Source organism: Rhopilema esculentum, chromosome 17, assembly GCF_057945365.1.
Source record: "Rhopilema esculentum isolate cy_ngs chromosome 17, ASM5794536v1, whole genome shotgun sequence".
NCBI classification, from domain to species: domain Eukaryota; kingdom Metazoa; phylum Cnidaria; class Scyphozoa; order Rhizostomeae; family Rhizostomatidae; genus Rhopilema; species Rhopilema esculentum.
In genome coordinates, this window is record NC_142831.1 from 5,293,750 (window position 1) to 5,310,111 (window position 16,362).

Sequence of the window (16,362 nt, forward strand, 5' to 3'; positions counted from 1 at the left end):
CATACCTCGCTTAAATTCTGCAACATAGGGATGTTTTGCTCGCGAAGTATATCACTTCCAAGATGGACCACATCCTAGAAACAAAAGATTCTTTAAATATACTAGATTGCGTGCCGTATAATTTAATGCTATGATAACGATCAATGTAAGTAAATTGTACCAATAGATTTTTTTTAAATAAATAGCGACGTTTCGAGCATAGCCCGTTATCAAGTGACAAATTTTTCCTGGTGCAATTAACTTACATTGATCGTTTTTTTTCCTAGGAACGAAGAGTGCATAAAGTCGAAAGAAACTTACTAAGAATTATAAGACTTATCATTTGAATATAATAAAAGCCTAAATTGGCCTCGATTAGAAGCATCATATCAGAATGGGCTCAATCTATTGATCAATTCCAGCTTGGGGCGGATTGAAAATAACATGGGGGCAAGGGGTGTGGAAAACAATACCCTGATTGTGCATTCCTATCAAGGTCAGGAATTTTTCGTTGGAAATGGCAAAATGTTGTTGATTTCCACTCATCAATTTGGTTGCAAAAAGGGGTTGGGTTTATGCTTCAAAGTGATTCTAATTACAATATATTGTTATTGAAAAGATTATTATGGTAAAGAAGGACTCATGAAGAAAGGTATCTTATTATAAGCTATAATTTCTTGAAGCTGACTTTTCCTTTGAAGATAATCATGACAAAAACTGCATATCCCTTGTCTAAGGACTCAGCTATCAAATCAACTCGTGATTTTAAGGTGTGGTACAATGGTTCCACTTTGCTTCACATCCTAAACAGAATGTCCGTTGATGTTTTCAGAAATTATGTTTGCTGGAATTATACTAACCTAACGACGCAAAAATAAATGAAATTCAGTATATGTTCGATGAGTAATGAAAAGCAACTTACACAAAGGAAAATAACTTTTGTTTAGAAAAAATTACTATGCAACTGCACATAATGAAAATTACTGTTTTCTGATCTGTCATTAGGTGCCGTAAAGGCAGGGCTGTACATAATTTGGAGCATAAACAGAATTAATCTGAGTAACAACTAAGAGTTTTATAATTAACGCGATCAGTCTCACAGTTATACGTTTCTCAACAAACCAATATAACATGTTTGATATGTTATAGTTTCAAGATTACTAATTGAAATGTCGAATAACTGTAGCAATTTTCATAGATATAGTATAAAACCAATTTTCAGCAGATCTAACAAAGGAGCATGAAGTAACTCCAATAGCCATTTTGGGCGTAACAAAATTAAAGACTACGTTTAAATTGTATTATAAATCACCCGTTTCTCAAACATTCTTTGCTCTTAAATCTTGTGATTACCCGTTACAAAATATGTGTTTTTAAGATAAACTAGACCATTAAATGCTTGTAAAAACTAGTACTTGTCTGAAAGCTAGACTTTTTATTGCAATGTTAATGTAGAGTTAAGCATCCAATTCAAAGAAATTCAGGTTGAAAACATCCAGCGTAATAGAATTTAAATTCTCTTTTTGTTAAATACTTAAAGTTGGCTTATTCTTTAAACTGCATTTTGAAATGTGCTGCACAATAAAATCTATTTAAAACAAGCATAGATTCCAAATCTTTGATTGACTAAGAGATTTAAATTCTCCAATCTATAGCTTATTAGCCAGCTAGAACTCAAGAATTTGACAACAAAAGTGTTTCACAGCTACAATCCTGGACAAAATAAACTAGAAAAAATGCAATTTCTACAATTGTTTACTTTACGTTGCCCCTGTTACTTCAAATTCCCCCTTTCCCTCCAAATCAATATTGGATTTGTAGTTTTATCATTCATGTATTCAGCATTGAATGGAGGGAGGGGAAAGCTATTTTTGAAAGAGAAGAGAAAACATCAACTATTCTTGAAAATTCTAAACTTTTTTGTCCGTGATTGTAGATTTAGGCCAGTACGATTGCTATTAATAAATTGAAGAAATAACTGAAATTCGGTACATGCAATAACATGAATGAGAGATATCAAACGGTGTTTTGAACAGGGTGGTTCTAAGAAATACGTTGTTCTTGCTGATGATCCATTCAAATTTTAGAATGCATCGTGGTCTAGAGCTATATTGACAAAACGTGGCATCAATGATCTCGACCCTCTTAACAAGAAGGAATAGTTGCTAAAGGAAAAAAAGCATAAAGAATACGGAAAATATTTAAACCCAACTTACATACTGAGCTTTGCTTGAGTTGTGCTTGTGTCCAGAACTGCTGCTTTTAAGCAAGGGCGTTCGATTAACTTGATAGTGAATTACGTCAGTCAGTACTTTTAACTGGTTTGTTGTTAGGTTTTCACGTTTGCTGACGCCCAAAGCCCGTTCAACGATGCCATCTGATTTTTGGTTCGGGTTCGCTTTCAAAAAAAGTCCATTTGCCTGAAAAACAGAACGATGTTCTTAAAACACTACCTTGGCTGCAAAGCAGTTGCTATGTTATTTTAGAAGAAAACAATCTTGCATAAGTTTCTTAATGACTTTGTGAAAGCATACCCTGGTGTTGTTACAGGGCGACGACGCAAGATGGAGAATAGGGGACGAGGGAAAATGAAATACCCATAACAAGAGATTATGCAGAAAAGCTATATTGCTTGCAATAAAGGGAGAGGACAATGACCCTTCTGCCTCCTCTACCACCATCGGAGTCCCTGTGTTAATTTTAAAATTCTTGTTAACTAGAAAAAGCAGGGCCTCCGACGAAGGGGGTCGGGGGGCATGGCTCTCCCCCCACTCTTTTGCAAAAATAGAGCTTTTTAAAAATTCTTCTGCTATGATTGTTAAAATCTTCCTTAGCCCCCACTTTCCAACCTGCGTTGGTGCCCATGACAAGGGTGCAGCACCTCAAATATTCAGAATGTTGGTGTCTTAGAAAATGCAAATCTGAGCTATGTTCACCCAAAGCAAAATATATCATCACACTTGTTTCACAAATATTATCAAATAGCTAAATTTAACGGTATTCTAAAGGGCACTGTCGAAAGATTGGTTCGAATAATTTACGAAATTAACGCAACTTGTAAAGGAAAGGGGAAAACGTTAGAAAAATGTGGGTTAGGGACGAGGATCCCTCTTTTCAAGCTGCTATATTGCAGGGCAGATCTGGGCTGTGCTTTACGTCTATGGGATACAGGGACGATGTCTTTTCTATGGAATCCTTGTCGATGTTCCTTTTGACGATGACGATCTGAGAATAGCAAAAAATTCTAAAGTGTCAGTATCATTATCAGGAATATTCATATTTTGTGGTTTCTATATTTATCGTATACTTGAATCAATAATTTGATAATTAGTTGTTTATACTTTTGGATCAAAATTTGAAACGTTGCTGGTTGGTGTGCTTCTGTTCCAACCTGATTTCACAAATATAACAAAACATTCCAAGCAACTAACTCCCTAGGTCCCAAGAATAATCAAACTACAATCATAAATTTTCCCCGACTTTTTTATGAACTACAACTTAAAATATTGTGAAAATCTTTGGTCACTTGCAAAAATCAAGTCACTTCCTGACCGTCCCCCTCCCCCCCCCTCCCCCCACTTAAAATTTCTTTAATTTTTATAATATTTATGGAAAATATAATAGTATTTTAATTTAACATTTCCAGTTAACAGCCAAATTTTCTTTAAAAGCTTACTAACAACTAAAGATATGCAATATTTTTGTCTAAAGGGTAAAAAAATTCGAAGATTTGGAGATACAGGTTTGGCAAAGAAAAAAGTGAAGGAGTTTTATCATTCACGACAAACTCAGTAACTTGTGAAAAATGCTGTCACTTTCCTCGTTTTTTTCCTTTGAAACTGGTAATAAAGAATGATACCTCTAAGTATAAGAGCCTGAAATCCTTCTCAAAGCAATCAGCATTCTCGACTTTTCTTTGAAGGATTTTCTTTGGTTTGCATTTGTCTTTAAGCTCCTTCTTCAGTTTTTGCTTTGTCCCTTCACAGCAATGCAACCATAGCAGGAAACATGCAACAAGAACTTTGCTCATCTTGTTTCACCCAGTAATCAGAAACCAATATGATATATGATATCATCCAGACTAAACACAATTTGCAGGTGTGATATGCAAAAAAAACAAGAAGAGATAAAACAAAACAAGACAAGCAATGTAATATATGATAGTTTCCAAGCTAAACACAATAGACAGGTGTGAAATGCAAAAGAATAACAAGGATACTTGAAACGAACACAAAACAACTAAAATTCATTGCAACGAACCTTATCGATAAACAAAACGTGTAAATGCGAGCGATAAAATGACTTTGTAAATCATCTTTGTAAATAACATCCAATGAATGTAGGATTGGATTTGCTCTGCAAAAGCGCATGGATTATATAGAGAAATAACAGGCAGAGGTTTGTTCAGCTAAATGCGTGGAAAATGGCAAATATTGGCCTAAAGCACGACTCCGCTAACGTGCAACTTCGAGGTGAATAAAACAGACATCGAACCAGAGCTGTTTTGCAAACCTCGCTTGCAATGTTTATGCAGTGGGTATTTGGCATAAGAGATCAAACAACATATTAAGAAACATAGGGTTCAAAAATATGTTCTACGAGTGAAATTAGATCAAATATAGTTTATTTTTAATTGATAATGTAAAAAAATCATTTAAATATATAGACGTATCTAAAATTACAAGAAAAAGGTGGCCATTGATAGAGATTTATAAAAATACAGACTCGTTAAGGTAAAGGTATTCAGATACGATTTGCTACGAACTTTTTCAAACATTTTCTGAATCTAACATCAAGATATTAAAGATGGCGTAATCTACTGCTGCCTATCAGGTGAAGCCTGAAAAAACTTGCGCACGCGTTAACTTAAACGAGGCTTAGCATGTATCTTTTGGGGAAATTTTAAAAAGAATGAAAGTAGACAACTTTATTTGAGACGAAATGTCCCATGATAGTGAACAAAGTCAATTAGATATCATAATTCGTTTATATCTGATTAATTAATGATAATTTGTCATGGCTAAGTCACACTGAACGATGCACATGTGACAGTTTAGTTCGAGGAAGTGGTTGCGAAAAAGCCAAGGGATATTTGCCTTGAAATAATGCATACAAATTATTTATTACTGACCCGACTTCATTCTAAAAATGTTTGAATATGTAAAATATTTTCTACAGGTTTTCCTTGCAAACTTTCACCGCAGTGGAAAGTTATAATGCAGATCAGCATAACTTTAAGGCAGTGTGTTTTATAAGTTGCGGCTGCATGTTTGCCTGTAAAAACTGCTCATAAGTGCTGAGACAAATTCAGCTGCTCTGTGGTTCGGATGGTTTAGATTAAGCTACTTGCATGTTGATTGGTTTAGACTAAACAAAACCCGCTTGGAGGATGCTTCTTGGACAGACACACTGTCGTCAGTCAGCAGAGCAAAGCAACGAAGTTACAATATTCGGAAAATATAGATTAGCCTCAGACCTTCCATATTTCAACAACCAAAGCCAATTTCATATGGTGAAAAACTAACAATCTAAAAAACCCCTCAGCACTTGAGTTTTCCTTTATTGTGTATATCTTTGAATATATCAACATAAATTTAGATGTAAATATTAAATAAATTCTTGAATAAATATATATTCTAGATTCCATTATTACTGGCCCCAAAATGGGCCCTGGCCCCAAAATGGACCTTGGCCCCCAAAATGGGCCCTGGCCCCCAAAATGGGCCCTGGCCCCCGGGTACGCCCTCTGTCGGCGGTCCGGCTTGCAAACTCTCATCCCCCTTTCTGCTGCAGCTGTCAGGGGAAAACGTCGAGACACCTATGCAGGAGATGTGTGGAACTCTCACTTTATGATTAATTAATCGTTCCCGGTAAATTCTGTTGCCCAAACAAATCAAGAGTAAAAAAAAGAAATGAAATCGGTTTACACAAGTAGATAGTGATAACCGCTTAGGTACAAATGTAGAAATTTGGAAAAATTGAACATACTTAATCAAAATTGGACACGAATTTCCGAGTAAGAAACTACGACTTCACGATAATTCGAACAAAATTTATAACCAAAACAGTAAAATAAAACTAGTTCATAAACAGTGAAACAAAAGTGACACGCTTACTTTTTAATGATGGCAAACAAGAGTAAGGGGCCAAGATGTGACACGGGAACAAGAAGAGTCCTCCTATCCATACACCAATAGACATATATTGCCAACGTCTCACCGGTAAATAATAAAAAGAATGACTTGGATTTTTTTGTTCAAGTAACCTGTCACTGATTTTCATTCGCAGGACTGCCAATAAAGCTAGATGCTAAGCATAACCAAGGATTTCTTTAACGAGACGTAATTAAACACGGAGGGGCATGTCCTTGTTTAAGGGTCCGAAAATGGCCTAAGCTTTAATGGACCTTTCTGGGTGTTAATGATCGCAGAAAAGATCTATTCACTAACAAATCTACATCAATAAAGCCTGCTGTGCCACCAATTTTATCAATACGAACGATACAAAAAGAAATCGTCTTGTTTTGGCTTTTTCGCAATATTACTAAACTCTTCTAAATTTGTAATTGAATATAATAAACTTTAAATTGACATCTATCGACAGATAAAGATTCAAAAAGAAAATAATCAATACTCTTCATAGTTTCTATATCTTTAGACAATCTAGTTATTTAAAAAAAAATCGAAAAAGTAGATAAGGAATTGGACATTTCATTAAAGTAACGGTATTCCTACTAAAGCAGGTCAAGGTAGTGGACTGAAGGCTGCATCTTTGTTCTGTCTTTAAACAAAAAAGGGCCTAGATTGTTAACAAGAAGGCTACATGGATAGCTGGACCTGGATAATATGCAAAAGTATTACAAATATCTGATCTAGGGGCAAATATTTTGACTGCTTAATTTTCTTCGTTTTCAAGCAACACTATTCAAAAAATAAATGAAACTTCAGTACCTGGCATTGCATTTTGCTGAAAAGAGGCTTACATGATGAAATCTTGTAACTGCATAACCTTTCAATCTTGTCTGAATTGACACTAATGGCCTAAACGACGAGAGTCTTGAAACTAAACAAGGAGTATAAAATATTTTAAACAATTTCTAACTAAGACGAAATCAAATTCAGGACTAAATCAAATATTACACTGATATTATTTTACAACTTTTTATTTTAAAAATTTACAACTTTTGAAAATGTCAACAGAAAGTCTTCCATACACAATAGTGGCGCCCAACTTCTATTCTGATGTTGCCCTTTGCATTGTTCATCAAGAGATTTTCCAGTTTGAATTTCCAATAGTTCTGTTCAGAAAAATTAAAAACCATTGCAAAGGGTACATGCAGACATCTAGCAAGTATAAAAAGGCTATAGTCTTAGCTTTGCATAATATTCCTGTTTTAAATGAACAACATAGATTGAGCATTGAACAATGGTTAACATGCAAACTTGGAAAAAAGACCATATGCACTTGATAAAAAATTCCGGTTGTTATAGATAGGCCTTACCAGCCTAGAAGTCCTTGTGACAACACTTCGGACTACATGCTGCTTTGTATCAATCAGGAGAATGCACTTGCTTTGCTCAAAGTCATGCAAAAAGTGTCATGCAGATGCTGGAGATGCCCATTAGAATACAATAAAGCCCTCCTTTTTGGTGTAGGTTCTTCAGAACAATTTAACTTTTGCAATGAGATTGAGATAAAACATGGAAGTTACAGCGTAGATCAGTAAAAACAAACAAACAAATAATGGTGTTTCTTGTGGTATGGTGTTATAAAGCTATATCTTCTTCAGTACTTGGTCCATATTTTCTTCAATTCCCACCAAAGAGACTAGACATCCATGGAAATGAAAATGTGACTCAAATTAAAAAAGAATACATTCTTGTCTTCTTACAAGCCAAATACTATTGTTATGCGCATTCTACTTTTATTTCATCGTATTTTGCTTTCACTTCACAGTGGATAAACTTTAGGAGAGCTGGATAATAAAATAGAATGTGAAATAGCTGCTCTTATCCCTTGATTGGTCAAACCCAATTCATAGCTTCAACCTAGTGGCTAGCAACCAATGACATATTCTTACTCTTTAGAATGGTAAGAAATCCTAATAAATCAAGTTTATTTGTGATTTTTCAAAAATTATATTGTTAAGATCATCCCCTCTCTTTTTCATATGAAAAATTTTCTTCTGTGAGTTACTTATATACTCAAATCAGCTCACCTTTAGGAACAAAGACTGGCAAGTTTGTCATCAAATACTGATATTTCCTCAGAGTTGCCTTTTTCAACTGGAGTTGGGGGCTGTGAGCTTCTGTTACACATCTCACAGGAAGGCCTAAGCCATTTAGGGTCTACAAGCACTTCACCATTAGGCCCTCTGAAAATTGTACCACAGCATATCTCTTCTTGCCTCCATTTTGAGAGATCAATAAATGGCAGTCTATTTGCATTAGTCTGTGGGGATGTCAGTGCAGGAAATAAAAATGCAGTCTGTGTTCCAACTGACACTGTTTCCTTTTCAGCCATCTCAGTTCTATCTTCATTGGGAATATCTGGGCTAAGACAGTTTGAATCAAAAGCCAATGGTGGGCTTCCATTATTATCAATCTGATCAGGAAGAGCTTCCTGCTCCTCTTCTGATAACTGATCTTCAGTAGGTGCCTGTATGTATTCTAAAAAATCAATGAGATCCAACTGCTATTATGAAGTTTAAAATTAAGTTAAAAACAAGGGGTGATTTTGCATTCAATTAAATAATGACTAAATGCTTAGTTAAATACTTGGACCACAAGAATGTACAATGTATGCCAAAAGTTTTGGAACACTGATGCCAACTTGATCTGTCAAATTCAGCCATCCTCCTCACCCCCATGGAACAATGTTGGCTCACTATAAAACAGGCCAGGGAAGTAGGAAGTACCTCTTTTGCTTCTCTTTTATGCTATTTACCTAAACTATCAACAATGTCCTGGGGAGAAATGGGCAGAAGTAGTAATATCAGAAAAGAAATAAAAGATATAAAATGGCACTCAAATTGCTGGGTGCTCAAAGCACTATTGGCAATGATTGTAGGATACTAACAGAAGGACACTTAATGAGTGGGTTTTTCAAAGCTTTACCTTTAAAGATGACAGAAGATAGTTTGCATATCTTTCATCATCCTGATAACTACATTCTCTGTGACAAATATTAGAAAGTAAAACTAAAAAAGACCATAAATAATTTTGCTTTTTTTAAATCTAATAAGGTTTTGATTTAATGACAAAACAAGATGCTTTGAACAAACTTTGCTGAGAATAAGAAAACTTTCAACTGTTTTAGGTTTATAAAAAATATTCCCTGTCACAGCTGAAGAACCAAATTCTACATAATGGGTGAAAAATTATCATGGAAAAAATAAGGTAAAGAAACCTTTTATGCTTTCAGTTTCTGACTTTTCTTTGCTAGGCAGCTTTGCCTTTGGAATTGGTTCATCATTCTTAGAACGTTTACTGCTTCCTTCTTGATTATAATCAGTAGATTGACTTGATCGTCTAGTCGTTCTTTGTTTGAACCTTCTTTTGCTGTCAACAACCTAAGAAATCAGATTCATGAAAATCTTTAATTTTCTGCCTCCTGATTTTAGAGACTCTCTGGTATTCAAAGGTATTGACGGCAGACTTTCCAGGTGGAATGTAGTAGGAAGTGAGCCATTTATATTCAGAGGTGGATCTAAGAAATATGTGAGGTACATTAAGGAGGAAAAAGGGGGTCTGTGGGCACTCCCCTAAGAAAATTTTCAAGGACCACACTTTCACAGATTGCCATAGAATGACCTTAGAATCATTTCATATCTCAATATTTTGATTTGATTTTTTGAAATTATCCATTCTCATGCTAAAACCATTGATTATCAAGTTACAGAATCTATAGATTAGCTCATTCCAGTTCTCTAGAAACTCAAGCCTGAGTTTTATGTCAGTTTCTTAACAAGGGCTGGTGAAGAGAGGAGTTGCCCATTGGTGACAAAATGCATAGAACAATCTAAATAAAAAAAAAGGTTTTCAGGAATCTACATAATCTGACTTTTGCTCAGGTATTACTCACAATATTCTGGATCTGCCTTTACTTTCTTGGTTATTGTTTGCAAAAAGCTAGATTTCTATGAGAGGTCAGTAAAGAGATTTGAGACTGTGATCTTGTATATTTAAACTTGCTGGAAATTGGAGGTATGTGCAAGTTATACATACATACATACATACATTATACATACAAGTCCAGCCTGAAATATTGAATCAGCCCTAAATTCAAAGGCAATGGGGTCCAACATAATCAAAACATATGACTGAGCCCATGCTAAACAATAATCTGGAGTCAGCATTTTATGAAGTGCCATAAAGTGCTTTGGCAGAAATAAATTGCTTTTAACACATTGTGAAAACCTTCTTAGGCTGCATTTGCCCATTGGAAGCATGCTGCACAGTGCACCCATTTGACTCAAACTGAATAGTGTGCACCCACTGAACACTTTTTCAGCACTCTTGTATACATGCACACATTTTTATTTGCTCTTGTATGCACAAGATCTTGTCGAGAACGGTGGGGTTTTGTTACTTTTCTTTTTACAATAGAAAATCATTGTCGCAGTCTTCCTACTCCAAAACCTGAAAAGAATTCCGTCTTCCATCAAGGGCGACCGTAAAGGGCAAACAGGGTGACTGTGACTGGGTTCACTCAAGTCAGAATATTGCATACTATCGAAAATATTTTAAAAATCTGTTGCAAAATACTTTTTGTTAACAAACTGTCACGCATACCTTCTTGAAATTGGTTGTATTTCGTTTCGATTTACTTGTTTTAAGCCACTTTTTGGCAATAGAAGTGCAGCTTTCGCAGATTTCTCCTGTCCTTTCCTTTTCCAACTGAAAACATTTCAATAACACCTCTGTTACTGATTTCTGGTTGGGCGAAATTTTATCAACAGTTACGAACGGTTCAGTTGAGTTATTTACTCCGCAGATGCAACAGCCATCAGCTGAACTATATCTTCGTTGAGATGGCATCTCTGTGAACTGTTTCGAAGGAAAATACGTTTTGTATTTTCCTGGAACTGCTTGTAGCTATCAAAATAACATGGCCGTCTTACCTCTAGGAATCTCTAGTTCCCAGGCTTCCGAAGAGGACCGTTTCCTCTGAGATTTTTCCAAGTTTCTAATGAAAAAAAATTTTTTTGCAGAAAATAGCACACAAATAGTTTTTCACTTTACCTTAGAATTATAAGATTGTTCTGAAATGACAACCATCAATTGCCAACCAGAATTTCAGGGGCAATTTCTGGTTTGCTTCTTAGATTAAAAAATATATGTTTGGCTTCATTTTGAAATGTTTAAGCCTGGTTCCCACTTGGTCGTTTGGGTCGTTTGGGTCGTTGGAAAATATCCAAAAGATTGAAAAGACTCAGCGGAAACATACCTGCCAACAACCCAAAAGACCCGAAAGTCTCAAACGACGGTTGTCGCAGAGATAGAAAAAATTATATCTCCGAGACCCAAAATACCCACGCATGAATGATTTTTGCAAGTGGAAACCGACAAACGACTCAAACGACTCAAACGACCCACACTTTAGTAACCTTTTTATCAAGAATAGGAGATTTTCTTGTAACCGCGTGTTTGACTAGAACAAGAACAAGATAGCTTAATATTTCACAGCAAGCTTTATGGAAGAAGTTCAAAAATACGAGTGCCATTATAACAATTACTGGAAAGAGTTTAAAAATAAATACAAAAGTATCAAATCATGGCAAGCTATTGCACTGAAATTTAATAATCTAACATAATAGTTGACTTGGCAACACCAGTTGTTGTTTATCAAGTGCTACCATCGTTCCTTCCACGCATGCCGCCAAAATTAAATGAGCGATGCATGGTGGAAGCAATGAACAGCATCAACAACAAACGACTCGAAAGACTCAAACGACCAAGTGGAAACCAATGTGCTCTTTGGGTCGTTCATGTCTTTCAGGAACGACTCTGACGACTCCAACGACCCAAACGACCAAGTGGGAACCAGGCTTTAAAACAAACATTTCGAATATATAAACTAAAAACTATTAGAAATGCTATTTTCTAGTTGATGAATTCTGAAAATGCTAAAAATCGCAATGCAAGCTGGAAACATTAGATTTATGCGACATGAAAAATTGCTGATTTTCTTGAATGGTCTTGATATGCAACACACTTTCAAAATACAAGGCAAAACTTCTTATCAATTAATGGTCTGATAGATATCTTTCTGTGCCAGCCTTTCCGGCTCTTTGCGTCTTTGCCTGGAAAACGACAAGCAAACTACAGATACTGGTTTTTGTGACTATTGTTTGCGAAAATGGTCTCTTTTCATTGTAAACTTTTATATCCGTTAGAGGAGGGCAGAGAACCCTATTTAGCCTAACAGTTTGTTATGGTTAGTTTGGCCAATTCATAATGTCAGTAGAGGTAATGTTATAAATATTATTTGTAAAATTCATTATCAGAACAGTGAATGATTTTGCCATAGCATGAGGCGGTATTCTTATTTTCTTATTGGTTGGGGCTCATGCTCAAATATTGGGGGACGGGGTATGTTATGATAGAAGTCATCAGTCTAAACGACGTCTTCGTTATGCTATACTGTCACTAAAGTCGACTTAAATGTTCTATTTTTATCGTTTCAGTTTCACTACGTTTATTCTGCATAATAAGCTTTACTCTCAGTGCCGGATTTAAGTCCAAAATGGACCTCTTATATTACGGCCTTGCACCACTTACCGTGGTACTCTTTCATCGAGGCTCTGGTACCCTTGGTAGAGTGAAGCAAAAGCTCCCAATCGATGCTTGTCTGTAGAAGTGCAGCGGTGTTGGGCAAAACAAAAAATTTAATTTTCTGTGGTTGTCAAAAAGTCAGACGGTTGTGGCTCCTCTGCAATTTTTAATGCCAAGATAATTTTTGAAGTAATTTGTCTTGATAACCTTAGAATCCTTATAAATTTTCATCAAAATTAAAAATATTTTTTACATGCGGTTTTTTGTTGGAGGTCTTGTCAAATTATTTCTTATTGAAAAACCTAAACAAGTAATTGTTTAGGACAGGAAAGAAACTATACATACATGACGTCAGACCAAACCTATGGAACGCAAGAAGCATCCATCAGGTTGATCTCAACTGAAAGGATATTCTTAAAGGACTTGGACAAATAATGCCTGGTTCATTGTACAGAAAATGCATTGAATAGATCAAATCTCCTTGTTGTAGATCGCATTATTGATGACGCTCATTTGAAAGCAGTTTTTACGTTTAATGAAAGTTTCATCAGTCCCATGAAACAAATTATAATTCCTCTGTCTGAATCTTTCATAAAAGAGGACTTTTTGTATAACACCTTTGAACTGACTGCATTCAAATGTATTTTATACTTATACAAACGAGCTATTGTTCTCACCTACAACATTTAAATTATCTTTCTATAACACATTAGACTTGCGATGTCTGTTTATATGTATCGTCTCGACAACAATAACATGAGCACTTTTTCTTCACAGCATCGCGACAGATACAAGATACTAGCGGTTATTAGCAAACATGTAAGAATTGCGAGCTTGGAAACACCCTGAAGTATATTGAAAAGATATGGTGAAGACATCAGTGATGGCTTGAATCGATTTGTAAAGCTCGTTGCTGTATTTAAGTTGATTGAATATGATTGGCGTTGCAGAGAAAAAGAGACTTTTGCAAGAGCAAGTTGCATTGCGCAGGCTATATTACTGCCATCCTTTGGTGTTGAACAAAAGCATAATTGATCAATATTCTGAAAATTTAGGACGTGAAGCCAAAAATAATGAAAAAGGGAGGCCGAATAGAGGACCGTTGTTGCCAGCAAGAAAAGAGAGGCCAAACAACCATAGTTTTATCAGTAACTATGCATGGAGCTCCTACCCAGGGGCTGTGAAGGAGAGAAGAAGTTTTGGTGGAAGCACGACACGATCACAAAGTGCAGATGCCTCTGTTGCTGAATTTGAAAATTATAATTTATGCATTGGAAAACAAATACACCCCCGAGACGGGGCACAATCAGCACCTCCTGTGTTGTCTTCCCGAAGCTATAAGGAGAAAAAGCTGCTGAAGAAACGAGAAACATGTCTTAATAATGAGTTAAAGACTGGCAGCGCTAAAAGCGAAAAGTCTATACAACGCTTAAACACTGAAAGAAACCATCGTGAATCACATAATGATTTACGGGAAAAAAATCATGTGAATCAGGAAACAAGTGTGCTTACCTTTAATCGTTGGGGGTGCAGAGGCAAAAAGAAGAGAGAAACACCTGTTAAGAGCGAAGTAAAAAGCTACTGGGTTGTTGGTGGAAATGGTGCTGGGTTGGAAATTTCAGCAAAAAGAATTCACATTCAAAGAGCATATGACGCAAAACCTGTGAAATTAAAAGGAAAGGAGAAAATTGGTATTAGAAGCTTGACACTTAAGATGAACCAAGCAGAAGTGCCACTCCCTCCTAATCCGTCACCCTCTTTAGAGAAGGAGTTGTGTGTAGTTAGTGCAACCGAAAAGCTTGAGAAAGATGACACAAATAGATGCCAAGCTGAGACTGAAAGCAAAGATCCGAACAATTTAACTCTTGAAATTGTGATTAATCCTCCCGAGGATCACTGGGAAGGCAGTGACGATAATCAATCGGTTTCAGACTCTGGGTGTCTCAGCCCATTTATCGAAGACTTTGAATACGATTTTGAATCTTCACCTAAAACCCCAGATAGCTTTGGGTCAACACAAAAAAGCACGGAAATTTCAAAAGACAAAATGTTTCTTCCTGTAGCGAATGGCTTTAGCTCAAGAAGTTCGTCTGTTCTTGAGGACATCATTGAAGTTGAATATGAAAGTGACTTGGAAGATGAACTAACGCAATATAATGTCGTTAATACGTAGACAAGTTATTTCATACACCTAATGTATGCTAATTTAGTTAATTTGTTTGTAAAGTTAATTGGGAAGCTTGAATAAACAGCATAATCTATGAAGTTTTGTTCAGAATAATAAAGAAGTATGCAATTAATAAAGCGCTTTTTCTTATACCTATACATAACTGTTTATAACAGGACATCATGGACTGGTTGGTTTTTAGTGTTCATCGGAACATCGATCGATGATTGACTAAAATGTCCATTAAACGACAAACGTGCTGTTTCAACCAGTGCGATCTTATTTTACGTGCAGAGGACACGGAGCCAGAGAGATGCAAACTGTTTGTGCAGTGTGTAATGTGTTTTCTACTGACTGATTATAATTTACAAGAGTTCGTATTGATATAGAAAACTGGCAAACTTAATTAAGAGTTATACAAAGGAAAGGATATGCTCGATGGTTAACAATGGTGTGATGGATTAGGTTAAAATGACGTGTAATTAACATAGAGAATGATGAATATAGAATTACGTAGGTATGCAGAAGAAGCAATGATGGATTGTATAAAATGGCCTAAATTGAATCACTACAGGTTTACAAAATCTGGCTTTACAACATGGCTGTGCATTGGTTATGACAGAACTAATGACAGAAGTCCTACTGAAAAGTATTTTGGGTTCGATTAAACTGTCTTTTTATGCAATTTTATAGCTTTTTAATACAGTTCAAATAATTGACAAAATCACTCTAATATAGTAATCTCTTTACTTTTTTTACTCCTTAATTGTAATGGATAACATTGAGTTAGCAGCCATTTGTGAAAAACATATCCTCCAACTCACTGTTAAATATCTTCTGAAAGCATAACAGTTAATAGATGTTATTTCTAAAGACACATGTCACATCTAATTGAAAACTCTTCAAAACATTCCAGTAGATGAGCCCTGCCCGCAAAAAGACTCAGTAGACAATTGCGTAGCTCAAGTGATAGGCCCTCTTTTGCTAGATATCATAAAAGCAACACAAAAGAACATCTTATCTTGCTAGCAAGCAAAGCAAAGAGTGTAATCAGTGGTGGCGCCAGGGGAGGGCTAGGGGGGCTACAGCCCCTCCGTCGGAAGCATCTAGCCCCCCCCCCCCATCGGAGGCAATTTTAGGTTATTGTCGGAGCAAATTTGACAAAATAACGTACGAAAACTGCTTATTTTAGTCATTTTAGCCCCCCCTGTCGGGTGCTCCAGCCCCTCTGTCGGAAGATTTCTGGCGCCATCTCTGAGTGTAATAGGTCGGATTTAGAAAAGACTAGTGCAAAAATGTCGGGCTCTGTTCGAACTCACAGGACCAAGAATACATTGGCAGAAGAAAAGGGTGAGGGAGTCTGTCACTAGCCCAACAAAAAATATCAAAATGTGTCCTGTTTCTTTTTATTTTAAAAGGGCACTTTCTGCCCCCGCTGTC

At 36.0% G+C, this 16,362-nt stretch overlaps 3 protein-coding genes across 7 annotated transcripts in view; 1 reads left to right on the plus strand and 2 right to left on the minus strand.

The window, feature by feature from the left end:
• Positions 1 to 5,746, minus strand: part of LOC135682913 (adhesion G protein-coupled receptor L3) — a 21,600-nt gene extending 15,854 nt beyond the window's left edge. For 2 of the 3 annotated variants that reach the window (XM_089113377.1, XM_089113378.1), the window contains exons 1-3: positions 3,839 to 5,746; positions 2,196 to 2,399; positions 6 to 74 (exon numbers count right to left, since the gene is read on the minus strand). In XM_089113377.1, the coding sequence (XP_088969503.1) occupies positions 6 to 74; positions 2,196 to 2,399; positions 3,839 to 4,009 (444 nt within the window). In that variant the 5' untranslated portion in view covers positions 4,010 to 5,746. The remainder of the gene's footprint in view (positions 1 to 5; positions 75 to 2,195; positions 2,400 to 3,838) is intronic. The other variant, XM_089113376.1, reaches the window with a different exon arrangement.
• LOC135696017 (uncharacterized) overlaps positions 1 to 15,502 on the plus strand; it is a 17,459-nt gene extending 1,957 nt beyond the window's left edge. The window contains exons 2-3 of one of the 3 annotated variants that reach the window (XM_089113381.1): positions 9,298 to 9,377; positions 13,533 to 15,502. In XM_089113381.1, the coding sequence (XP_088969507.1) occupies positions 13,690 to 14,928 (1,239 nt within the window). In that variant the 5' untranslated portion in view covers positions 9,298 to 9,377; positions 13,533 to 13,689 and the 3' untranslated portion in view covers positions 14,929 to 15,502. Of the gene's footprint in view, positions 1 to 8,646; positions 9,378 to 13,532 lie in introns of those variants that run through there. The other 2 variants (XM_089113382.1, XM_065215281.2) reach the window with 2 other exon arrangements.
• Positions 5,902 to 11,122, minus strand: LOC135696026 (SIN3-HDAC complex-associated factor). Its single transcript, XM_065215292.2, has 4 exons — positions 10,773 to 11,122; positions 9,388 to 9,550; positions 8,198 to 8,648; positions 5,902 to 7,276 (listed from the first exon to the last, which is right to left on the minus strand). Exons 1-3 carry the CDS (start codon positions 11,016 to 11,018, stop codon positions 8,200 to 8,202), a joined length of 858 nt encoding a protein of 285 aa, XP_065071364.2. The 5' UTR covers positions 11,019 to 11,122; the 3' UTR covers positions 5,902 to 7,276; positions 8,198 to 8,199.
• Positions 15,503 to 16,362: the final 860 nt, after the last annotated feature.

Coding starts and splice junctions, on each gene's coding strand:
- LOC135696026 (XM_065215292.2), bottom strand. CDS start 11,018: ATGCCATCTCAACGAAGATATAGTTCAGCTGATGGCTGTTGCATCTGC. Junction 9,551..10,772: donor ATACAACCAATTTCAAGAAG/GTATGCGTGACA, acceptor CTGATTTCTTAG/GTTGTTGACAGCAAAAGAAG. Junction 8,649..9,387: donor AGAAACTGAAAGCATAAAAG/GTTTCTTTACCT, acceptor TTGATTTTTTAG/AATACATACAGGCACCTACT.